The sequence below is a fragment of the Myotis lucifugus genome, unplaced genomic scaffold (genome assembly GCF_000147115.1).
Source record: "Myotis lucifugus unplaced genomic scaffold, Myoluc2.0 scaffold_1014, whole genome shotgun sequence".
Taxonomy (NCBI): Eukaryota; Metazoa; Chordata; class Mammalia; order Chiroptera; family Vespertilionidae; genus Myotis; species Myotis lucifugus.
This window is the reverse complement of record NW_005872062.1, coordinates 46,856-72,739: the sequence shown is the minus strand read 5'-3', so window position 1 is coordinate 72,739 and position 25,884 is coordinate 46,856. Positions and strand designations below refer to the sequence as shown.

Here is a 25,884-nt window from a genome sequence, read left to right as displayed (position 1 = left end):
GCTTTTTTGGCCATCCTTGTTGGTTTGTTTTTATTTCTGTGTAAAATACTGACCTGGTTCAAAAGTCAAAGCCAGGCGTGTGCTCCTGCCTTAGGCCTTCCCCCTTCCCGTCCTGCTGCTGTAGTAGCTGCTGTGTCACACCCGTGCTTCCTTTTTTTAAAAAAAAAAATATATATATTATTGATTTTTTTACAGAGAAGAAGGGAGAGGGATAGAGAGTTAGAAACATCGATGAGAGACGTCAATCAGCTGCCTCCTGCACGCCCCCACTGGGGATGTGCCCGCAACCAAGGTTCATGCCCTTGACCGGAATCGAACCTGGGACCCTTCAGTCCGCAGGCCGACGCTCTATCCACTGAGCAACACCGGTTCGGCCCGTGCTTCCTTTCACAAACAAACAGCTCCTCAAGGATCTCCTGTCCCTTGTTCAGCAGAGGGCGCCACGCTCTGTACTGGTCAGCACCTTGCCTCTCACCTGGCAGTGCCTCCTGGAGGTCACGCATGCACAGGCCTCGTTCTGTTTACAGCTCTGAGGCTCCTGTGGACGGGCCATCGCTGATGCACCCTGTCTCTGGTGTTTCCTGTCACAAATAACGTGACAGTAAGTCACCTGATGTGTCCATATAAGTATGTGGCTTTCTGCATATTGTTGGAAGTATGCGAATATGTAGCCGTGGGCCTGCGGGTGGAAATGTCTGTAAATACTGCACAGTCACCGTTTCTCACCCCCCCGGCATGGACGGCAGCCTGTTTCCCCACGGCCTCGCCAGCCTCGTGGGCGAGAAGTGGCATTTCACTGCATTTACATTTGTATTGCTATTACTACAAGGGAAATGGATCCACTTTTCATATGTTTAAGCAGCATTTGTATATATATATTTTCATGTCTTACCTCTTGTCAGATTTTTATTTTTTTTTTTATTTTTTTTTAAATATATTTTATTGATTTTTTTTTTACAGAGAGGAAGGGAGAGGGATAGAGAGTTAGAAACATCGATGAGAGAGAAACATCGACCAGCTGCCTCCTGCACACCTCCTACTGGGGATGTGCCCGCAACCAAGGTACATGCCCTTGACCGGAATCGAACCTGGGACCTTTCAGTACGCAGGCCGACGCTCTATCCACTGAGCCAAACCGGTTTCGGCCCTTGTCAGATTTTTAATAGTGGTTTTTATTCTTGTTGATTTATACATGTTCATGATATATTATGTATTAGCCCATTACCTGTGATATATGTTGTAAATATTTTCTTTCAGTAATCATTGCTCTTTTTACTTTGCTTATGGTATGTTGCCAACAGTATTTTTAAAAAGAAATAATACAGAACATTAGTAAATACAGTAAACATTATGTACACCTGAATGTGAATGAATAATGTACAATACTCAAAGAAAAGTTAAAATTAAACTCTTAATTGACTAGTTCAAGGAATTCCTGAGAAAAATAGGAATAAATTATTATAACTGCTAAATGTTTCTTTAAAATGTAGTTAAATTTGATGATCATTACAGTTTATTTTCTAAAAAATTAAAGGAAAAGTCTGAAAAATAAATATGGGTAGTTACAATTATACAATACCATAAGGATACAAATTCCTATGAAGATTTAAGGATTTTAGAATTTAATTTTGGGAAATCTCTTTTTTCCTCATCAAGGTGGAAAAGAGGGTCCCAGACATTCTCTTTATTTGCAGTAGTTATGTTACATAAAGTCACCGCAAACACGATGAGCCATAGCTTTCAGGGGAAATACAGGATTAGGTTCCTTCAGACCTCAGGTCAGAACATTGTCATGAACCCATAAATACAAAGTCCTGTGTTAGTGTGTTAAAGACCCTGTAATTTATGTAGTTGATTCATTAACATCGAAGTCATAGCCAACAGCTTTATGACAAAAATTGGAAAATGTGGCACTAAATAGACCAGGAGAAGACACTGTTTACAGTAGAAGCGCTGAAACAAGAAGTCAAATGCTAATTTAGAATTTGTTCCCTGGGTGGAAGTGGTAAAGGAAAACCAGCTTTTATCCAGTGCCTTTTAAAAAATCCTCAGAGATAATAAGATAGAAAGAGAGAAACATTAATGTAAGAGAGAAACATTCATTGGTTGCCTTTCTGTATGAACCCTGACCAGGGATCAAACCAAAACCCAGGCCTGTGCCCTGACTGGGAGTGGAACTGGCAGCCTTTTGGTGCACAGGACGACACTCAACCAGCTGAACCACACCAGCTGGGTGTCCAGTTCCTTGTTAAAGCTCTTTAAATAAATAGCTTCAAGTTCTAAAATCCACTTGTTTTTGCTTCATTTATTGTTTTCAACAGGAAAATAATGAAACAAATGGCTAAAAATGAAGTTATAGCTATGATAAGCACTTTAAAATGATAGTCTTCTTGGTGCATTTCGTAGAATTGAGGTGGTTGAGTATGGACGTTTTTAGAAGAAAAATCTATTTTTAAGCAGATACCCATCTGCACCGCTCGTGTTTTCTTGTCTTCGGTCTCAGCTGCAGTGTTACTCCCCATGAGGGGTCTTCCCGTCGTCCTGTCTACACTGCTCTCATTCTTCATGGATGGGAACCTTTGTGTCTCAGTCTGGCTTTGCCTGGTTTATTTATTTCCTGTGTCCCTCCCTTTTTGAGGGACCTTGTTTGTCACACTGTTTGTCCAATGCCTGGCCCACTGGGCATAGGAAATCATTGAAGATTTTTTTAACAGTTATCAAGACTTTGCCACATCTTAAAACTTAAATTTTATTCCTTGTTTCATTCAATTTTAGAAATAAGTTTTAAGAAAATGTCAGAGCACTGCTGCGTGTATGTTGAATAAAATCACTGGGCTTTGTCTGTTACAGCTGGGAAGCCATTGATTACAGTAGTTTCGCCAGCCAGTCCCCAGTTTCCTCATCTGAACCAGGATTCTCAACTGGTACGTTACTTTTTCTATCACCATATTTTATTTTATTTTTTAAAATACACTTTATTGATTTTTTACAGAGAGGAAGGGAGAGGGATAGAGAGTTAGAAACATCGATCAGCTGCCTCCTGCATACCTCCCATTGGGGATGTGCCCGCAACCAAGGTACATGCCCTTGACCAGAATCGAACCTGGGACCCTTCAGTTCACAGGCCGACACTCTATCCACTAAGTCAAACCGGTCAGGGCACCATATTTTATTTTGATATGGAATGCTCTGTAGTTCATAATGAGGTTAGAATATACAGAGAATCCCAAGCTAATCTAGGTTCATGACCTCACCTTGTATCTCAGTAATAATGTCTTCATCCCTTGGCCAAAAGAAATACCCAGCAGTTCCACGTACTGTGCAGTTGGTGTCCTAGTATCTTGATAGGCGTTTTCTTTTTCCCAGTTTTACTGAGATATGATTGACAGGCACCATTGCATTAGGTGGAGGAATGCAAGGTAATGCATTGTGAACGATCGCCACAAGCATTTTACTTCTGAATAAACACAGTTTCTAATGGGATGTGTGCATCGGGCACTGCACAGCTGCTCGGACCTGGGCCCAGGTTAGATTTTTTTAAAAATATATTTTATTGGGTTTTTACAGAGAGAAAGGGAGAGGGATAGAGAGTTAGAAACATCAATGAGAGAGAAACATCAATCAACCGCCTCCTGCACACCCCCTACTGGGGATGTGCCCGCAACCAAGGTACATGCCCTTGACTGGAATCGAACCTGGGACCCTTCAGTCCGCAGGCTGACGCTCTATCCACTGAGCCAAACTGGTCAGGGCCCAGGTTAGATTTCTTGCTCCACATTGATTCCCGCATGGGAGCTGATTTTATCACAGCAATTTCCTAAAACCCAGCTTCACAAGGACGTGGTGGTGTTGAAAGAAATGACGTGAGATCTGACCTTGAGTTAGTTTGCTCAGTGTCTGACATGTCGAGTGACACTGTACTTCGCTCAAATGTAAAACATCTGCAGAAGCCAAAGTACTGCCATGGGAACCGTGGCAGGAACATAGAAACACCAGCACAGCCAGGATGGGTGGGAGTCCTGGAGCTAGTCCTCCAGGTCAGCGCTCAGGGCGGGCCCTCGGCACTCCCGGAGGACAGTCCCTTCCTTACAGGGCGGGCACTCCCGGAGGACAGTCCCTTCATTACAGGGCGCTGCTCTTCCAGCAGGCAGCGAGGACAAAGGTGAAATGTTCCACTTGCCCCGTTTTGTATTTCACTCCAGTTTCCATGTTGTTGGTCTTTTTCTTTTCATCTTGATTGTCCTCCCTTTTTTAAATACAGAGATAATTATTAACATTTCCAGCTTTTGGGGGGCCTGTTTTTAAAAATATGGTTAGATTGATGTGTACAAATAGTTTTATATCCTTTTCATCCTCACATTATTAAGACTTTAAAAAATCTTCCTTTAAACAGAATCTTAATTTTATTTTTAATTGATTGATTTTGGAGAGAGAGAAATGATTTGTTGTTCCACTTATCCATGAATATGTCCTGACCGGAGATTGAACCCAAAACCTAGGCGTATCGGGACAATGCTCTAACCAACTGAGCTACCTGGCCAGGGCCATAAATGTCTTTCACAGGTTATTTATGTAAGAAGTGTTTTAATAAAAATTTCCTAACTTAATTTTTACAATATCCTGTTATACATAACAGGCCTGGGGCACAAAATTCGTGCACTTGGGGGGAATCCCTCAGCCCGGCCTGTGCCCTCTCACAGTCTGGGAGCCTTGGGGGATATCCGACTGACTCGGGGAGTGGGCCTAAGCCAGCAGTCGGACATCCTTAGCGCTGCTGCGGAGGCAGGAGAGGCTCCCACCACTGCCGTTGTGCTCTGCCAGCCTTGATTCTGGCTGAGTGGCGCTACCTATGGGAGCGCACTGACCACCAGGAGGCAGCTCCTGCATTGAGTGTCTGCCCCCTGGTAGTGCGCATCATAGCAACCAGTTGTTCTGCTGTTCAGTCAGTTTGCATATTAGCCTTTTATTATGTAGGACTAGAGGCCTGGTGCATGAATTCGTGCACCAGTGGGGTCCCTTGGCCTGGCCTTTGAGCAGCCTTTGCATATCATTAGCATATTATGCTTCGATTGGTTGAACAGACTACCAGACACTTAGCATATTAGGCTTTTATTATATAGGATTATTAATAACGAACTATGACGTTCGCTAACGACTGATTACTATAAACATGCTGCATTCATTTCCCTTATGCACAGGCGCACCATTTCTCTCCACTGATACTGGCTGCGAATATTTTAGTAGCCGGTTGCCACGTCATTAGTCTTGTACTGACTTGTTTGGTGTGCACAACAGGGAATATTTTGCTTTTGGAGAACAAGAAAAGTAGGTTTATTTGTGTTACGCTTATTAATTTGTGCAGTTATTCAGTATCTGGTAAGTTAATGTTCAAGAAAAAATATTTTTATTAAAATGTTCTATTATTTTCAGTTAACGACGACTCATTTATTTCAGCCCTTTGTATTCAGCATTCTCTATCGAAATAAACCTACATTTCTATGAAAATTGAAGCTTTTGTTTTTTTGTGGCCACACAAACTTAAACCTTGTTTATTTGGCCCATGTTAGCCTTTGAGTTTGACATACTTGATGTACAGCATTACTTTAGTAAAGGTTTTTACCCACAAATCATTGTTTACATTTAAGTTATATTCTGAGACTGGATTCCCAGAAGTGTAACTAACCTGAAAGGCTATGAACAACTTTCCTAGGTTCTTGATATAAATTGTCAAATCTAAAAATCTTACTGTTTACAATATAAATATTTAACTTCATGTTCATCGTACTGTTGAAGTCTTTTAAAATTCTTGCAATGTGAAAGTAGTCTTTAATCAAATTTAGTTTTTATTCATTTGATTGTTGTGTGTCCTCACATTTATGTCTAAAGTTTGGATGCTGTGTGTAACTTGCTGTTGCCTTTGCTTTCTCTTACGTTAGTGTTCTGCTCCCAGGATGATGAGAGAAAATGACCAAGTTGACCCAGGTGGACCAGTGCAGTCTCTGCCCGTGAGTTAACTTATAAAACGTAATGTTGCCGAAGTTATATTTGTGCATGTGGATGTGGCGTATCATTTTATGTTTGTGTCTTACACTGTCAGTTTCAAACTTACTTGTAATTAGTTACCGGTCATACTCACTTAGCTGAACCTGCTGTCTTTTGTGTAAATGCCCCGTGTTGTCTGTAGGATTAGGTAAATAGCCAGTCTTTTTCATTAAGCTAGTTTTGCAAACACACAAGCATCACCTGATCCATACATCATCGTTGGCGGTCACAGCTGCACTCACAGCTCTGCTGCCTAAAACCGAGCAGGACAAACAAATCCATGCTGTGGGGACTCGGTCACTTATCTTTTTTTTAAAATTTCTTTATTGATTAAGTTACTACATATGTGTGCTTATCCCCATATTACCCCTCCATCCCCCCACTCATGCCCTCACCCCGCTGCTGTCTGTGTCCATTGGTTAGGCCTATATACATGTATGTAATCAGTCACTTATCACTGTGTGTGATCAAATCATAGGCAGTCAGCAATTGCATCATATAACTACAAGTGACCACATTTTTGTTGGTTTTTTCCCACTGGAAAAAAATAGAGTTTAAACTTTTTCAAGGACAGTTATTACCAAGTATAAACTGCAAATAAACACCATCACTGTATTTTCCTCCAGAATACGTTGCCATTTAAGATATATATATTTGGTTTTAGAGAGAGAGGAAAGGAGAGAAACATTAATTGGCTACCTCCTACACGCCCCCTACTGGAGACCGAGCTAGAAACCTGGGCATGTGCCCTGACTGGGAATCAAACCGTGACCTTTTGGTGGACTGACCACGATCAGCCACTGAGCCACATCCGCCGGGCGTCACGTATTGTTTTAGAAATCTGTTGTAATCTCACAGTCATGGGAAAGGTCTTATAGTCTTTCAAAGTAAAATTTTAATCTTTATTTCTGTAATTACTTTCTTACTACACTTACCACAGCTGTCTTGAAATTAAAATGTTGCCAATATCTTGTGTTTTTTGGTTGCTAGATGATTCATTCTTTAAATAAACTGTTACACTGTTTATAGTTTTTCCTCCTTTAATTTCATACTAATCTTTGAATTAAATAATTCTCATTAACATCAGCTTTAGGTTTGATGACTGATTTATAATGAACCCAGTAATTTTTTCTAGTGTTAAAGGTTCAATGACAGTTTTAGAATCAGGATTTTCCCAGGCGTTTTGAGGTTCATTAGCATGGCACCTCCTCTGTAGAGCAGCCCTGTGCCGGGGTGGCTTGTTACATGTCTAGAGAGACAGAAGCAAGATAGAAGTGACAAGTGTGTTTCAAAGGCAAACCTAGCTTCCAGTTTGGAGCATTTTCCCATCAAACTCCTGAACACACACACTGGTCTTTTATTCTAGTTCTTTCCCTTGGGAAGTGAAGAAGAGACTGTTTTTCCAGCTGTTACTCCTACACAAAGAGAGAGAACAACCTGGGACCCTCAGGTAAAACTTGTGAAGAACATTGGTTTTCTAACTGAATGTGTTTTCCTGCGGTTTTTCACACAATCATCAGAGCTTTCATAGGCAGGGGGTGGTGAGCATAACAGTACCCCTGGTTTTAAGAATAAGAGATGAGAGGGTTCTGACCCTAGTTAGGTCTTGAGTCCTCGCTGTGTTACTAGTGACCTAACCGGTGGGTGTGCCTAGGAGGCCCGAGGGGCTGGCCATAGGGCTGTGAAGTGCAGTTGATGACAGTTCCTCACAGCCGTGACCTGTAGCGCCCACACGCTGACGTGGCGCACAGGTGCCCATAGCCCAGCCCTAGGGGGCGCTGGAGAGGCAGCATCCCCGCCTGGCCTCAAGCTGACTCTACTCCTGCACCCAGCGACTCGGGAGGGAGCCACAGGCACCGTAGAGCCAGGCATCCGTGTGTGTGTGGAACGTGCCTTCGCCAGCACAGCAGACGCTGTACAGTGGAATGCGTATTTTTAAAATTCAGAGTAATGTTTTCAACAGAAGTCCTGGAGCATTTTAGATTTGATTTTCCTTTCAAATGTGTGACCTAGAATATTTATTTTTAACTAGGAGAATATTCCTATTATGCCTTATGGTCATTTGTTTCATTTATCAGTTAGAAATAAATTCGTCCTCTTAGGTACATTCCTTTGGCTCGATTAGCCTTCTTACTTTTCCAGTTCTGGGTAGGCTCGGTCCCCCGTGTGCTGTGAAAACGCCAGCGCTCTCCCGGGAGTGGGGAGCAGCAGAGAAGGCTGCAGCCTGAGAGCTGGCCGCCCGGGCAGCGCCCCCTGCTGCCTCTGTTGGGGTGACGCTCAGGCCTTCGCTCTCCCAGCAGGGGATCAAATCTTCTGGGAGGCAGACCCTCAGAGGGAAGCCTGATACTTACAAACTTCAGGAAAAGGCTCCCTGTGCTCCTCCCCTTCTGCTGTCCTGTTTCTTGCTGGCGCCTCTGCCAAGCTTGGTGTGAGGACTTCCTTGGCGCCGGTGGAGCAGAGGGCTCTGTCCTCAGTGCTGCCGGCAGGGCTGGTTCCGGTAGCAGGAACGCCGCAGTGACCGGCGGGTCTGCAGGGGGACGTCCTGCAGTGGGTGGGGAGGGCAGAGCGGGCAGCGTGTGCCCCTGCCTCAGGTAGCTCGTTACCCGTGCAGTTCTGTGCTCACAGTAAATCACACCGATGGCTGTTGAACTGGAGCCCAGGTAAATCAGGGCAGTTCCGTCCCCTCCAGCGAGTCGCCGGGGAAGAGCATTAGTCCCCTCGTCACTATTTACATTAGTGATATTAACAATATGAACAGAAAGCTGACATGTGTATTGTTTTCTCTGTCTAATTACATTGTGAACACGTGTCCATTGTTCCTCACCTCCCTGTAGCCTGTTGAGTTCCAAGGGCACCAAGTGCAGGGGTCGGCGACCAGCGCTGTGATGGTCCGAGGGCACTGCCCGCCGCTGGGCTGTAGCCAGCTCCCGGGTCACCCCGCGCACAACAGCCCCACGGCCGACGCCTGTGCTTGGGCGGCTCAGCTGCCTCGCGCTTGTGTGCAAGTTGACTTCTTGCAGGTAAAAAGGTTTTTGTTTTTATAATTTTTTATTGTTGAAAGTATTACATATGTTCTCCTTTCCCCCATTGACTCCCTCTAGCCCCACCCCCCCGCCCCAGTAAAAAAGTTTTTATAGTTGCATCTCCCAAAATCATTTCCCATGTGTCAGTGCTAAATTTTATGAAGGGAGTATGTTTAAATCTTTGTACAGTTGTAACTTGAAAAGGAATTCAGTAAATTGACAAGAAACATAACATCTCAAATCAAACTAAATAGCGAAAAAATATTTTATTTGGAAGATTTACTTTTGTAGGATCAGGACTTTAAAGGATCACTTTTCCCTTCAGAAAAGACTGGGAATTTATGACAATAGCGTACAGGCAGGTTACATTTGTTTAGCAGCTAGTAGATTTTTTTCTTCTATTTTCCCCCCAAGTATGACACCAAGTACCTCGCATTGCTACCCGCTAGAAGCCATGCCTGGGTGTCGTTGAGCAGCATCTGTTAGAGAGATGTTTAAATTTCCCTTTCATTAACCATCGTACACGTGCAGAATAAGCACACAGCTCAGGAATGACCTCAGAGCAGATCCACCCTCAGCAACAGCATGACCAGCCTCCCAGCAGCTCCCTCTCCCAGTCTTGCTTGTAAAGTTGTATGTGAGTAGCGGGCAGTCCTGACATCCATCGGTGCTGGTGCCGGTGGCTGTAGTCATGCGTTCCCGGGGCTGGTGGGTGTGCCATTGTGTGAACGCCCCCAGCTCTCCATGCCTCAGGGGCTCACGCCGCAGCCAACACCCATGTGCTGTGAACACCTGCCCACATGGCATCTTCTGTTAGTCACATGGTCCAGAGGTGGGATTTCCTGTCTTCCTTGTAGGGGACAAGGCCCTGCTTTCCTGAGATTGCAGAACTGGTGGGTGGGCGCCCCCAGCTGGACGGTGAGCGAGAGGGGAGGAGACTGGGCACAGGAGCAGGCCAGACACCGAGTCCTGCCTGTGAGGGTAACAGCGTGAGGTTGTCCCTGAAGGGGTGTCAGCAGAAAGCCCTGGGACTTGATTGACATGCTGTGGGGGGTCTGACGGGTGAGCAGTGGGAGCAGAGAGCCCGGGTGACGGTGACTTGGTGTGGGGTTGTGTCAGGAAGCGTGCAGAGGACTTGACAGGGACACAGGTGTCGTTTGGAGGAGACGTGTGGATGCTGCTGGATTGGATGTGGAGGGTGGGGGGGAGGGGAGGGGACAGGGAGAGAGACGCCTACCTCTGGAGGGGGGACCGAATGGTTCCCAGGTGAGTCAGGAGGGATGTCGGTCAGCTCCGGCCGCCGCACAGAGGGTGCAGCTCGCGTGTTTACACACATTTATTGCTCACATTTCTGAGGCTGGAAGTCCAAGCTCCAGGTTCTGGCTGATTTGGTTTTCTCTCGAGGACTCCTCCTGGCTCATAAGTGGCTGCTCACTCTGTGCGCTCACACGGCCGTTCCTGTGTGTGCATGTGTGTGTGTGCACGTGTGTGCGCACGTGTGTGTGTGTGCACGTGTGTGTGGGGGGGGCACTCATTCTCTCCCATCAGGCCCCTCACATAGCCTGTGAGTTCCTTTAGCTTTCACCTCTTACAGGCCCTTTTTCCAAGTACAAGCACATGCATTTGGCTTCCACATGAATTTGGGGGCCATCTGTCAGCCATGTTAGATTTTTAAGGTGATCGATTTCTGGAAGCGACAACAAAATTAAAGGCATCTAAAGAGTAACAGTGAAGAAGATGACTGTTGCGGTCTGGGACAGATCCAAAAAGGTCACTCATTTGGGAGCAGTACCTTGACGTTTAGGTCAACGATAGGTCTCCTCTAGGCCTGAGGACGTCATGGGCGCTGCTCAGTCCTTGGTCTTCCTGCTCCGGACGGACGTCTCGGCCTGAGCCCCTCAGAACCAAACCCGTAACCCAGTCAGTGCAGGTCAGAGTCTGTCATGTTTCAAGGAAACCCAACAGGCTTTCCGTTCTGTAGTTCACTTTCTAGTTTGCTTTTTTGAGTAGCAAATGGTGTATTAGTAAGTACTCAGTATGTGGTCTTAGTGGCCTCATTTCACTTGAACAGGAGACAGGAATGAAATGAAAAGAGTAAATGCGTGCTGCTCACCAGAAACGGGGGCCTGTGCCCAGCTGGCGTGGCTCAGTGGTTGAATGTCAGCCTATGAACCAAGAGGTCACGGTTTGATTCCCAACCAGGGCACATGCCCAGGTTGCGGGCTCAGCCCCATTGGGGTAGGGAATGTGCAGGAGGCAGCCAATCCATGATTCCCTCTCATCAATGTTTCTATCTTCCTCCCTCCCTCTTCCTCTCTGAAATCAGTAAAAATATACTAAAAGATAAATAAATAAAGTGTTTCCTCAGGGCCATCAGGAAGAAATGCCAAATCACTCTTAGGTCAAATCTTCCTCTAGGTCAGTGGTGGCGAACCTATGACACGCGTGTCAGAGGTGACACGCGAACTCATTTTTTTGGTTGATTTTTCTTTGTTAAATGGCATTTAAATATATAAAATAAATATCAAAAATATACATCTTTGTTTTACTATGGTTGCAAATATCAAAAAATGTCTATATGTGACACAGCACCAGAGTTAAGTTAGGGTTTTTCAAAACTGACACGCCGAGCTCACAAGGTTCGCCATCACTGCTCTAGGTCGTGTGGGACAGGCCATAGCCTCTGGGCCTGTGGAGTTGTGCAGCTCTGCACCTTCTGACTTGTCTCCTTCTAAACCAATGACTCCTACAAATTCTTGGTTTTGGATCACTTGGGCTTTTTGCGATCACAGTGTCACCTGTTTGGACACCATAAAAATGGCAACTAAGATTTTCTGCAGAGAGTATTGAACTGTAGGCTCCATTGAGGGCCCAGAGCCCATGACAGCACGCACGTGTTCAGAAGCAGTGAGCACCAGCTGTGCTTGTTCAGAAGCCCAGCGGTAACCCAGAGCCCTCCCTCTGCAGCCTCTTGGGAATGAGCGGGTGCCAGCAAGCCGGGCTGTCCCCGCCACCGCGAAGCGTGCTGTATCGGCTCCGCCACCACGGGCCTGGGATCTGCTTACAGCGTGTTTCTTCTTGGGGTCGTTGCAGAGCTTCCAGAAAAACCATGTAGGAAAGCATGTCTCAGAGCAGAACGGGTGACCCATGGTTTCAGGATTCCCAGCCCTCGCGGCCTTTCTCACTGGGCCCTGGGGTCCCCACTATCGGTTGGTTTGGGTGAGTCTGTCTGCCCTGTCCCGCGGGGGAGTCTGCCCACTGCGCTCCGCATGGCGTGGCCGAGGCGGCGTCTCACAGTGTGGATCACGGGCTGGCTCAGCCCGGGAGCGCAGTTCAGGCCTGCGGTCTGCAGCCTTGTTTCTCTCTGGACAGGTGCCCCCGCCCGCACAGGAGGGCTCAGCACCCAGCCCCGCGGCCGCTTTCTCTCTGGGCTCACACGACGAGGCCTTCCTGCTAGAAGTCCCCGAGGGGGCCCTGCAAGCAAGACCGTCACCAGGTGGCCTTCCCTTCCTCCGCTTGCAGCGGTTCCGGGAGCTCTGCTGTCTGTCTGCCGTGTCAGGGAGCTTTCTCTCTGAGAGATTGTTACCAACTGAGAACACGTTGGACCAGACCCCAGTCATCCCGAAGCCTTCCCCGCCTGCCTGCCTCGGGGCTCTCCTGTGGCAGGTGGCTCTCCCCTCCCCTGGCTCCGGTTCCTCTCAGCTCTGGGCACCCGGAAGCCCAGCGTAACCCAGAGCCCTCCCTCTGCGGCCCCTTGGGAATGTCTGGTCTACACCATCGGTTACCCTGGCATGACCGGCTTCCCTTCTCTGCTCGGGGTCCTGGCAGTCTCAGCCAGCGCTCCAGCTGCTGCTGCCCGGGTGCGCCAGGCCCGGTTCCCCATCCCGACCCCTGTGCGTGACCCGCTTCTCGATAACCCGCTTTCGGTAGGACCCTCCCTCACTCCTCCTCTCCCATGACCTCCATGTATCTCCCCGGGTTCTGAGTTCTGCCGGGTGAGGCGTGCAGTCATGGGCTGTTGTTTAGTCGTGGGTGGATGATACGAAAAAGCTTTGCAGTGTGCCTGGGTGTTTGGGAGCAGGTTTCGTGGGTGTGGCTAGAGCAAACAGTACAGTAGAGCCGTTGTCTGAGACAGGTGAGTGACAGGAGAGTGATACGAGAGTGACAGGTGCCTCCATAGTCACACCAGGAGCCTCTGCATTTTCCCTGTTCTCACCTCCTCTGTCACTGTTGCTTGATGGCTTGTTGGCTCAACTACTGCTTTTCTAGCTTCCGAAGTGAACTCCAGTTTATTTCCTAAAAACAGACACTGCCAAGGAGGCACGTTATTATCAAATAGGAAACAGCCCTGTCTGGTAAAACTTCAAGCCTGTATATTCTCACGCAGCATTATTCATTTGTTTATTTATTCAACACATTATTACTTTTTGCATTTTCAGGGCTATCTCTATTACTAACACTCAGCCCAAACACGAACTCTTATCACATACAATAGATCAAACTAAAGCTAAAAATCTTTTCCCTTACGGTCAACATGTTAATTAGTGAGTGTGATAAATCTGTAAAGGAAGTTACATGGATACACAAACCTCAAACTTCAGTCTCTGGAGAAGGAATGTAAAGTGGAGGACAGTCTGGTCTGGGGTCTCATCCTGAGTGCCAGTTGGTCGTGTTACCTCTGGGCCTCGATGATCTCATTTGTGAAATGGATGATGATTCCCCTCTTGACTGAAAGTTCTCTGAAAACTTCAGTGCCATGTAAACAGAATGTACTAATTGGGGGGAAATTGTCAGCTGAAGGGAAAAAGAAAAAGACAGTTTCAAGTTCATCACCTTAAAAAAGTTTTAGTATTTTCTTAAAATGTTTTTAAGATATATTTTTATTGATTTCAGAGAGGAAGGGAGAGGGAGAGACAGAAACACCAATGATGAGAGAAAATCATAGGTCAGCTGCCTCCTACTTGCCCACACCGGGGATCGAGCCCGCAACCCAGGCATATGCCATGACTGGGAATAGAACCGTGACCTCCTGGTTCATAGCTCAACCACTGAGCCATACCAGCCAAGCTCAAGAGTCTTGTAATTTATCTTTGAAATTTTCCTTTTCTTGAGACTAAAACCATAAAAATTATATTTTATTTTAAAAAGAGCCCTAACTGGTTTGGCTCAGTGGATAGAGTGTCGGCCTGCAGACTCAAGGGTCCCGGGTTTGATTCCGGTCAAGGGCATGTACCTTGGTTGCGGGCACATCCCCAGTAGGGGGTGTGCAAGAGGCAGCTGCTCGATGTTTCTCTCTCATCAATGTTTTTAACTATCTCTCTCCCTTCCTCTCTGTAAAAAATCAATAAAATATATTTAAAAAAAAATAAAATTAAATGTGATTTTTTAAAGGCAAGTTAGTATTTTTGCTGTTTTGTGTAGATACCCACAGTTTTTTAGAGCCTAGGCAATGACTTAATACATTTTATTTAATTGGCTTTTCCCCCAGGAATGGAAAGGTTCAGTTCCCTGGAGAACCAGCACCTTCCAAGGCTTCCTTCATTCAGTAGAGCCCGAGTTGCACTCGTGACTGCGCCCCCAGCGGATGCACCCCCTGACGGAGACCCTGGGCCCTGGGCCGCCGCCTGGGGCTGGCAGCCGTCTCCCGGCTCTCCCGGCTCTCCCGGCTCTCCCCTGTTCAGCCTGTGTGAGGAGCCAGCCGTTCTGCCTCCCAGCTCTGGGCCTGAGGACCAGAGTGAAACCCTTTTGTGTCAAGTGTCCATGGAGGCGACCCCAGGGGGCGTTTCACTTCATGGAATGTCTGCTCAAAGCAAGTGGCTGAAATACCGAAACACACCCCCGTGCGCCTTGCCGACTCCAAGCCAACCTGAGGCCAGTGTCAGCTACGACGGCTTCCCTGGGGCGGCCTTGGGGCTGTGTGGTGGTGACGCAGGTGAGAGACGCAGCGATGCCGGGGACAGCTCCGCAGGCCCCACGCCTCTGCAGAGGGTGAGAGGCCAGCTCCTGCGGCAGCAGCAGGGCATCGGCACGCGGGACTTTGTTTGTGGAAGGAAAGCGCTGTCTTTGAGGCTGGAGTCTGCATCCAAGGCTGAGGACGCTCGGGATGTGTGGGAAGAGTCTGCGTGTGCGACAGGCGTGCAGGTGAGGACGTGTCCCGGTGCTCCCAGTAGGTGTCGTCTGAATTTCCACAGCCAGGATTTACTCCTGGAGCCGTGGCTGTGTGTGTTTGAGTTTCTGTAACATCTGCTTTGACTGACAGTCTTGCCTAGCAGTTTGGGCGTTAAGTGAAGTTCCACATTGGGAAGCGTCTGGTGCAGCATTTAGCCCAGTGGGTTAACCACAGCTCCGACGGTTCCAGGCGCCCCCCCCAGTACTGCCGCACTGTGACTTTATTTTACTCAGCTCCGGTTGCTGATCAGATCATCACTGAGGTAAAGGTACATCTCACACACGCTGAATGTGAGCAATTCTTTTTTTTAAGATATCTTTATCAATGGAAGAGAGAGGGAGAGGGAGATAGACACATAAATGATAATAGACAGACATCTGTCAGCTGCCTGTCCATGACCTCCTGATTCGTGGGTGGAAGCTCAACCCCTGAGCCACACCAGCCAGGCAGCAATTCTTATTACAATTGTAGCAAAGATGGAGATACATAGTGATCCATTCGCATCTGCTAACTTTTTCCTCGCAAAGGGGCCGACAAGAAAAGGTAGTCCTATTTATTAACAGTGCTCGCGTGGCCATTCTTGCCACACTGGTTTCTCATTTAAACTTAGGAAGTTATTTTCAAGGTTTCTGGAAAAGTTTTTAAAATTGCTTCTTTTCTTGAACATATCTATAGGAAATAATTTACTCGTTGGTAATTAGCATTTTTTATTTTTTTTAATTTTTATTTTTAAAAAAATATGTTTTATTGATTTTTCACAGAGAGGAAGGGAGAGAGACAGAGAGTTAGAAACATCAATGAGAGAGAAACATCGATCAGCTGCCTCTTGCACATCTCCCACTGGGGATGTGCCCACAACCCAGGTACATGCCCTTGACCGGAATCGAACCTGGGACCTTTCAGTCTACAGGCCGACTCTCTATCCACTGAGCCAAACTGGTTTCGGCAGTAATTAGCATTTTTTAGTTGTTACATTAACCTGAGTTACTCCATTTCAGGAGATAAACGTCTCTGAGCTGTGCTTCCCCAGTGGACAGGAGAGAACATCTGCTCCTCTTCCCCGAAGGCAGACGCGCGTGCCCGCCGCCTTCCAGTCTCCCGCTCACTACAAGCAGGTCTTCACCTCCTGTCTCGTAGGTACGGCTACTGCCTTTCTGTTTCCTGTGCTGGTTGTGTGGCTGCGAGCGATGCAGTATCATACAGTGTGAGCCGTGTGGCTGTGAGCGGTGCAGTGTCATGCGGTGTGAGCCGTGTGGCTGTGAGCGGTGTGGCTGTGAGCAGTGCAGTGTCATGCGGTGTGAGCCGTGTGGCTGTGAGCCGTGTGGCTGTGAGCCGTGTGGCTGTGAGCGATGCAGTGTCGTACGGTGTGAGCTTTCGTGGTGTGAGCTTTCGTGGTGAGCTCTCCCCTTGGAGTGTGTTATCGCCCATGTTTACTCCAGAGTTTGACAGTAGCTTAATATCAGATCCACATTGTTTTAGCGATGGGAAATGACAGTATTCTCTTGCGCAAGTTATAGTTTTTTATTTTCTTTTAAACTTGAAGTTCTTTTAAACTTGAAGTGTTACAAGTGGTTTTATTAGGAGGAAATTTTAAGCATGATGCCTGATTTGACGGCTCGTTCTGCTGTCCAAGGGCAAGCCTTGCCTCTGAAGCTCCCTGTTCACAGGCTCTTCTCCAGTTTAACAAGCAGCACGTGTGACGCACACATGCAGTTACTGTGACTGATTCCCACCTTCTCTCTGTAGAGCATCTGAATATCCTGCTGTGCGGGCTGGCACAGAGGCTGCGCAACGCTCTCTCTGCGGTCGACGTATCATTTTACACATCGTCACTCGGAGAGGGAGGCAGCGCTGCGGGAAACAGGGTGCCGTCCTGCCGCCACCAGCGGCCCGCGAAGCTCGTCATGGTGAAGAAGGAGGGGCCCAACAAGGTCTCGCTCCCCCTTCCCTCCTGTTGTCCACGAACATTGTCTCCTTAAAGGTGCAGGCACCTGTTGCTCTCACAGGCTCAGCAGAGTGTCAGTCTTGACCAGGAGCCTCTACCTGAGCTTTAGTCACTAACAAACGCTCAGGAACTGAGAGCTGAGTGGTGGGTGGAGAGGATGGAAGGAAGGTTACACCGCGGCCGGCAGGTAAGGCAGGAGGAGCACAGCCAGCCCCAGGGAGAGCCTGCAGGTCGGGAGGAAGGGACTCGGCTGCCACGGGCAGGGGGACAGAACGCACCGACTTGTTTACTTTGCTAAATGCGCACAGTGATGGGAGATGGCGTGCGGTGTCTGTGTCGGTGGCGGTGTGTTCTCGTGAGACCGGGCTCGCACAGCAGCACAGGTTTCCTCCGTGGTCTGCACGCTGAGCACGTAAGCCTGGTTTAAATATAGTTGTCAAACCAGGTCCATAAACCATATTAGAACCATGGGGTAGAGTGTTGTATGTTATCTGATGACATCGTTGTCATACGAGTAGTATGTTGTTGGTAGCAGGGGTCCTCAAACTACGGCCTGCGGGCCACATGCAAATACAAATATTGAATTTGTTCCCGTTTTGTTTTTTTACTTCAAAATAAGATATGTGCAGTGTGCATAGGAATTTGTTCATAGTTTTTTTTAAACTATAATCCGGCCCTCCAACGGTCTGTGGGACAGTGAACTGGCCCCCTGTTTAAAAAGTTTGAGGACCCCTGGAAGGGTTAGGTCTGAGTTTTACTTTAAAGAGCAGAGCAGTCTACACGCGTGTATCGTGTGCGCACGTGCAGGTCAGTGAGCGGGAAAGGCTGTGAGAAGTGCGCCCGGTGCTCCCACACCTGCAGCTGCTCGGGCAGCTCCCAGGCTGGCTGTCGGCAGTGATCACTTTAAATCAGAAAACAGTGCATTTTATTTTCCAAGGAAGCTTACATTCTCAGAATAATGTAACATGTAACGTTTTGATAAGGAAAAAACAAGTGGAAAACTAGCTGGTTTTAAATTTTAATTTATTATTTCAATCAATGAAAAGATTGAGTTGTATAATGACGGACTTATTGGAGTGCATTAATGCCACGCAACCTTTGTGAAAGTCTCAGCACACATCATACAAGCCCTGGCCGGAGCTCATTGGTTAGAGCGCCATCCCACTTTTGCCAAGGCTGCGAGTTCCACCCGGGTCAGGGCACATACAGGAGGCAGCCAGTGAGTGGAAGACAAATTGACCTTCCTCTCCCTCCCTCTCTCTCTCTCTCTCTCTCTCTCTCCCCTCCCCCCCTTCCTCTCTCTCTCTCAAATCAATGAATTTTAAAAAAAGGACTTTCCTTTTAAAAAACCAGTATAAAGTAGAAACACTTTTTCTCGCTGAATTGTATGATCTCCTCAGGGCCGTCTCTTCTACGCCTGTGACGCGCCCAGAGCGGACAGGTGTAACTTCTTTAAGTGGCTTGAAGAGGTGGCTCCGGGACACGTCACACAGGACTCTCCGCCCGCCCTGGTGTTAAGTGATGTGAAGAGCATCGGCTTGTACCTGAGAAGCCAGAACGTCCCCGTCTACGAGGAGTGCCAGCTCTCGGTGAGGTGAGTGCTGATAACACACAGTGTCCTGATCCGTCAGAAGGCAGTCGCCGAAGTCCTGGGAGAGACCGAGGAGATCCGGGCCCTGGAAGCACACCTGGGTGTGTCCTGCTGAGAGGGGAGCAGGTCCAAAAGCCGTGTGGGCCCCTCTCTGCACCAAGCAGTGTCAGCACTGCCAGGCAGCTGCAGGAACGCCATTTTCTAATCATTGTTATACACAATCCCAATCCCAAGGGCAACCCTACCGAAGCGCCACAGGCACGGCTTTGGTGAGGGCAGGGTCATGGAGGTGGCCTGCCACAGCCCGGACTGCAGGTAACAAGTGCTGCGTTTGGAAACACGTGTCATAGCAGTAGGACTGCCCAAAAGGGAGCTGTACTGAGCACGTGCATGAGAACTTAACAGCGTGCACCGGGAGCTCCCAGGTGCCGGCCCTCAGCTGAGCACTGTGCGTGTCTATTCAGTCGTCGTGTCACCTCTAAGAGGGGGAGATCACAGTTACAGCAGCTCCTTCGGTGCTGAGATACTGTTTCTATCTCAGTCTCTTAAAACAGTGATAATTCCGTGAGGGCTGCTGGTTCCTTCCTTTGACGCGGTATGTTTTTATTTTGTGTGTGTGTGAAAGCATTTCAGACTTGCAGCTATGAAATAAGTTAGTCCTGGGGGTGTCACGTACAGCATGGTGACGATGGTTAGCAATACTGTATATAGTCTGTTTAAAAGTTGCTAAGGATAAATCTTAAAAGTTCTCATCACAAGAAAAAAATTTGTAACTACGTATGTTAACTAGACTTACCATAGTTGTCATTTCACTGTCTATTAGAATTACTGCGATGTACACCTGAAGCTAATATAAAGTATGTGCCAATTATATTTCAATTAACAAAAAATTTGTACCTTAATATTCAAATTCATTTTTGTTTTTTACTCATTTTGCAGAAAAGGATTTGATTTTCAAAGAAAACAGTATGGCAAACTAAAGAAGTTTACGACCGTACACCCTGAATTGTATCCTGAGCCTAAAAGCAAACTGTATCTCAAGCTGAGTCGGAAGGAGAGTTCTTCGGCTTATAGCAAAGGTAGGTTGGCGTGATCGTGTCGAAGCCTCAGGCTCTATGAACTCGCTCTATATTTATCTTTCAAATGTTGTTACTTTTACTTAATTGACCAAGAACCTTTACTTTCCCGCAGAGCAGCGGGGGTGACTGTGGAAGGGACCGAAGTCCTGTTTCCTTTCACGAGCAGGACTAGGATGCATAGCGCAGTCCCTGCCTCAGTGAGCCACCTCGGCTGTCCGTGGGCATATCCCCCACCCCGCCCCCGACACACACACAGTTTGTTCACCTGAATCCCAACCTATGGCTCCTCAAAATGTCTCTAAGCGCATGTAGCCGCGTAATTAGATGTACATTCTGGCTTAACAGAAATATTTATATGCAGTGAAATATAAAACCAATTTTTGGTTGTGTTGCTACATTTAAACAATGTATGTTGCCTAAATAATTGGAATACAACTCAGAAATCCAAAATTGTCCTGGAAAACTAAAACAGTCAAAAAGTACAAATATTTAAAACTATAATAAAAATTAATATTTAGTTGTGTAATTTATTATCTGTATACTCATAATAAACATTACTATCCTAATCTTAGTTTTGCTCACAATTTTTAGCAAAGATGATCTATTTTAAAAAGCTACAATTTCCTCTTATTCCATTATTATTTTAAATGTATCTCAACATTTATTTTCAAGGCAAAGAAACACAGACCTAATTCACTTCATGATAAGTACAAATGAGGAAATCTGAGAATTATAACCTCATAATTCTTTTATAAAGGGAACAGTCTGGGCATATTTTTAAAAATCAATTTATGCAACCAATGCTACTCCCAATAAATTTAATGAAAAGGGAAATGGAAAAAATCAATTTATGAAGTTGGCTTATGGGAAAGTTATGTAACCCTAACTTGAACAAACTTAAAAAGGAAACAGACAACAACAAGCCTGCCTGGCCAGGTGGCTCAGTTGGTTGAGCGCCGACCCATGCACTGCCTCGCTTCCAAGTCAGGGCACCCGCCCAGGTTGCGGGTTCGATCCCCAGTGTCCAGTGGGTTGTGTGCAGAAGGCAAAACCGGTAGGTGTTTCTCTCTCACATTGATGTTTCTCTCACCTCCCTCTCTGAAATTAATTAAGTATATATATTTTTAAGACATGAGTATCTTTAAAGAGTAAAATATTTTTTTTTAAACATATTTTATTGATTTTTTACAGAGAGGAAGGGAGAGGGACAGAGAGTCAGAAACATCGAAGAGGGAGTAACATCAATCGGCTGCCTCCTGCACACCCCCCACTGGGGATGTGCCCGCAACCAAGGTACATGCCCTTGACCGGAATCGAACCCGGGACCCTTCAGTCCGCAGGTCGACGCTCCATCCACTGAGCCAAACCGGCTACGGCAAGAGTAAAATATTTCTATCCTCAAAAGAGATTTATTCAAATACGAGTTTAAATCATGTGCTGGTTAAAAAAAAACAAAAGAAGGCAGAACAAGAATTCTTCGATGGTAAAGCTCAGTCATCATGTGGCTTTTCCCTGGGAACCGCGTCCGGATGCCGTCCCTCGCGCCTCCTGCCGGTCCCAGGAGGCAGAGCGGCCGCGTCTGTTCTGAGGGCCCGGCCTCTCTGCTCTCGGTGACTGGCGCTTGGGCTGAGGTTCCTTCCCCTGAAAACCTGGGCTTTGCTTTCGGAGCCTGTTCTCCGGTTTCTTCTCGAGCTTTTAGATCGTGGGAGTGGACAGGCTCTGAGCCAGCTCCCTCGCCTCTTCGCTGGCTTGTTCGGTCATTTCTTATACCTGACGGGTTTCAAGTGTGTCTCCTTCAGGGAACACTTTTTAGGGGGATTTTTGTTCCAAAACAGAAGACTGGCAACTGCTTTCCTTTCTCGTGTCTGTCTGCCGTTCCCAGTGAAGACGTCGTCACCACGGTCACTGCCCTCAGACAGGGAGGCCCGTTGGCCTTTCCTCTGCTGTCCCCAGCACCCTCCCCTCCCGGCCCTTCTCCGTCTCTCACCCACGTGAGCTGTCGGACTCCTCTTTGTGTGATGCCACTCTTCCCTTTCTGGGTCGGCGGTGCCTTCTGGGCTTCAGAGGGAACTCGGAGTCCTGTCCAAGGCTTAGGTGGGGGGTTTGGAACAGCCACGGCTTCGGGTCCAGGTTCCATCGTGGCTGTTTTTCTTTTGAATGATTTCCTGGTTTCTGTGCCAGTATCTTGGCTCCCGTGTCTTTTTTCTCGCGGAGTCACTTCATGCTGCGCCTTCATGGCATTATCACTGAACCTGAAGTGCAGGGGGAGGCCCGGTGTGCCTGCACGTATTGGGAAACGTTGTGTTTTTAGTTCTGGGAAATGGATCTCCATTATTTCTGCAGGTAATTTCCCTCTTTTTATTTATTTCACTAGGACTTGTATTATTCAGATGTCAGCACTTCTGAATGTCATCTCTAAATCGCTTCACATTTCTCTTATATTGTCTGGGTTTTCTGTCTTCCTTCTAAATTGCTTATTTTCTAACGTATCCATTCTCTATGTATCCCATTGATTCTTACTTTAACTACCACATTTTCCCAAACGAACACTGTTCATGTCCTTTTCGGTGTTTCTTGCTCCATTTGCACTGCTGCTCCCCGTACTTAGCCTCTTTCCCAGGCTCACCACCTTCTTTGTCCATCTGTCCGGTGCCTCCTTTCCGAAGGGCTCTGAGGCCCAGTGTTTTCTATGCAAGTCTTTGTGTCCTGTCAGTGGGTCATTGTTTTGGCCTGAGACCCGCTTCCCCTGGGATTTCAGCTGTTCTCTGGCAGCATCGGGGGAGGCTGGCCAGGCTTGGTGCTCCCGTGGCTCAGGGAGTCGGCTCAGTGGATAATTTACTTAACGTCTCTGTTCTGAGAACAATAGTAATAATACCCACCTGACACTTGCATTGTCTGTTGGCCCAGAATGTAACGTAGCTGTTGTGTCTTCCTAACAACAAACCCCCGTCGATTGAGACCTGCGATGACTGACAGCTCCCTGGTCATGGTGCCCAGGACACATGCCCGTGGCCACCCTCCTCACTCAGAGCCTCCCTGGCCCCACCCCTTCCTGCACCCACAGCCAGGGCTTCCTGTGGCTGCCAAGCTTGGGGGTTTCCTGAAGTCCCCCGAGAAAATTCTGTCTTTTCTTTTTCCACCCAGAATTCCTGTCATCTGCAGGGATTAGTAGTTCCCAGGCTTCGTAGATCTTACCATTCCATCAGAACCTCCCTTCTCGGAAGGGGCGACCTCCGCGCGGCCCTGTTCTGTACGGTCAGTGCAGTGGGTCGAGGAGAACGGAGCGGGAGCACACTCCTGCCAGCTGTCGTGACTTAGACATCTTCCTGCAAATTGTGGCAAATGTTGAAGAAAGTAAACATTAGCAAATGGGAATAAGTTGTTTAGATGTGTTACCTCAGTTGGTAAACACTTTTAAATAAATTAGGTATAAAATATACTGTGATGTAACTCAGCTTTTTCTAAAATAGTTCCCTACACATATTTACTAAAATGATAGTTCTCGGGGCATTGGTAAGAGTGACGAAAAGGAAAGGAGGCCAGTGGCTGGATAGGCTTGGAAAGCGCCCGGCTGAACAGTCCCAGCCCAGGACTGCGAGCCCTGCGTGTGCTGCTGAGGCCGGGGAGACTCGTCTGGGCCAGTTAGTTGTACAGGTTGTTTAGAGTCAGGATTATAAATAATGCATATGAACCGTTAGCATTTTATCCTAAAATATATGGACAGTTTTATTTAATGAGCTTTTGACAGAGTCCAGGCTTTTGTTCAGAATGTGGGTTTTGATTGGAGATCCGTTCATCGTCCTCGTATGAACCATCCCCACAGGGCGCTGCCCACGAACGTGCCGTCTGACCCGTCACCTGGGCAAGGACGCGGGCACCTCGGAGAGTCTGAGTGGAGAGTGATTTACATTTGTTCGCTCTCTTTTCTCATGTGTTACACTGATCTCCTCTGTACTTAAGTCAGAAGCAGTTTTTTGTGTTTTGGGTCCCTTTCTTTAGCAAATCCTTTAAATTAAGTTTTTTAAATTGTTCCCTAAGGTTTTTCTTAAACACTTTTTTTCTTCATATTCATAATGGTTGAAATAATACATGATCAAGTTATCGGATTATAACAACAGATACAACTGGTATAAATAAGTTTTAGAACAAAATCAGTTTAAAAAAAGACAAATACAGTTGACTCTCTTTTTTAGCTTTATTTAAAAAAAAAGTTTTTATTGATTTAAGATAGAGAGCAAGGAAAAAAACATGGATGTGAGAGAGAAACATTCATCGGTTGCCTCCCGTGCGCACGCCGATGGGGATCGAACCCGCCACCTGGGTGTGTGCCCTGACCAGGAATGGAATAGGTGCCCTTTCAGAGCACAGGGTAACGCTCAGCCACCTGAGCCACGGCCAGGGCTACAGTCCACTCTGCAGGCATCGACTCTGCTGGTGGTAGACATTGTGCTCAGGTGGCGTGCGGGGTCCTGCTGGCCTCGGGCCGCAGTGTGCGCTGGGGAGTGGGGGTCAGGCTCTACATGGAGAAGGCACACTGTTCCTCTCCGCAGCCTCAGGCCAGCGGAGGTCTGGGGAGGGACTGCCTTCCGTCCATGGACTGCCAGCCTTTTCTGAGCATGGACACCACTGTACGGCAGAACATCTCTCTAGACCAGCGATTTTCAACCGGTGTGCCGCAAGAATGTTCAAACATGTAGTTCCTGCCTATTGAGTCAGGGGCCCTGACCTCTCCCTCAGATTGTCAGATAAAAATTGACAACAGCCAACCAACAATAGCCATCCAGTGTGAATGATTTAAAATTGTAACCTATTTTGTGTGAGATCAGCAAAAAATATATTTTGCGTGTGCCACATTGAATCTTAGTGACTAGTTTTTGTGTGCCATGAGATGAAGAAGGTTGGAAATCGCTGCTCTAGACTTACAGTCTACCTGGGGGAAGTGTGCTGTAGCTATAAGGCTGTTCTAGAAGAGATGAGTTAGATGTTGTCTGCTTTATTTACACTTTTTTATAATGATAAAATAACTTTAAAACCATGGAAGTAATCTAGTTAAAAACATGGAGATGTTCAGGTCCTCATTTGGGTGGAATCTTGCAGATGACAATAACCAGTTTTGTTTTTTGAGAAATAATGTAGGACTAGGCACCTAGGAAGTCTGAGTAGCTCTGGATTGAGCATAGTCCCGAGTCCTCGCCATGTCTGTTTTCAGATGATCTCTGGGTGGTCTCCAAAACCCTGGACTTCGAGCTGGAGCTGCTCCCTCTGAAAGGCTACTTCCCCTCCCGGTGGCCCACGGACAGTGAGTATCGCCAGGCCGCCTGTTATCAGAGAGAGGACAGCGTGAGGTGCGCTGCGAGCATGAGTGCTGGCTTAGGCGGGTTCTTCGATGAAAGCCGAGAAACAGCACCCACTTCTCCCTGGGCTGTGTCCCTGGAAACGTGTGTGCCCCTGGCGATGGGAATGTTTCTGCAGTTCAATCCCAGAGGGCTGTCGACCCACAACGTCCTGGCCCTCACTTCGGTGCTTTGTTGGGGTGGAATTTACACGCATGTACCTGATTTCTAAATAGGAATTTTGTCACATAATTTCTTGTGTTAAGTCCTGTTCTCGTGGTTCACTGAGTTCCCTTGGTTTCTCACGCTAGTAGGGCACCTGGTAAACACATCATTTACTTTCACACCGAGAAGTTCTCAGATTTGCAGGGATTTGAGAGCAGCCGAGCGGAGGGTGTTTTCATGTGGAGGGAGGTTATCCTCGGCCTGGGAAGCTCCTGGTGAGGCCGGGCCGCCAGCCTCCTTCACTGAAGGGCCAGTGCCACCCGTTCGTGAACCTGGGCGCCTCCCGCTCGGCAGCTCTGGGATAATTTCCGATGTCCGGGATTCGGCCCTGACTAATTAAAGACACAACATTGAATGACTCATTCAAGTGTTTCATACACGTTTTAGCGTGTGTGTGTGAATCCTCACCCAAGGATATTTTTCTATTGATTTATAGAGAGAGTGCAAGGGGGGGACGGAAAGAGAGAGAGAAACACC

General features: G+C 47.2%; 1 protein-coding gene across 1 annotated transcript in view; it reads left to right on the top strand.

The window, feature by feature from the left end:
• The window catches only part of ZGRF1 (zinc finger GRF-type containing 1), a 53,342-nt gene that overhangs the window by 13,868 nt on the left and 13,590 nt on the right, over positions 1–25,884 (top strand). Inside the window, 10 exon segments of the mRNA XM_023747852.1 lie at positions 2,851–2,924; positions 7,409–7,492; positions 8,877–9,062; positions 12,438–12,561; positions 14,554–15,206; positions 16,233–16,371; positions 16,981–17,165; positions 18,580–18,773; positions 19,710–19,849; positions 25,059–25,148. Of these exon segments, the coding sequence (XP_023603620.1) occupies positions 2,851–2,924; positions 7,409–7,492; positions 8,877–9,062; positions 12,438–12,561; positions 14,554–15,206; positions 16,233–16,371; positions 16,981–17,165; positions 18,580–18,773; positions 19,710–19,849; positions 25,059–25,148 (1,869 nt within the window).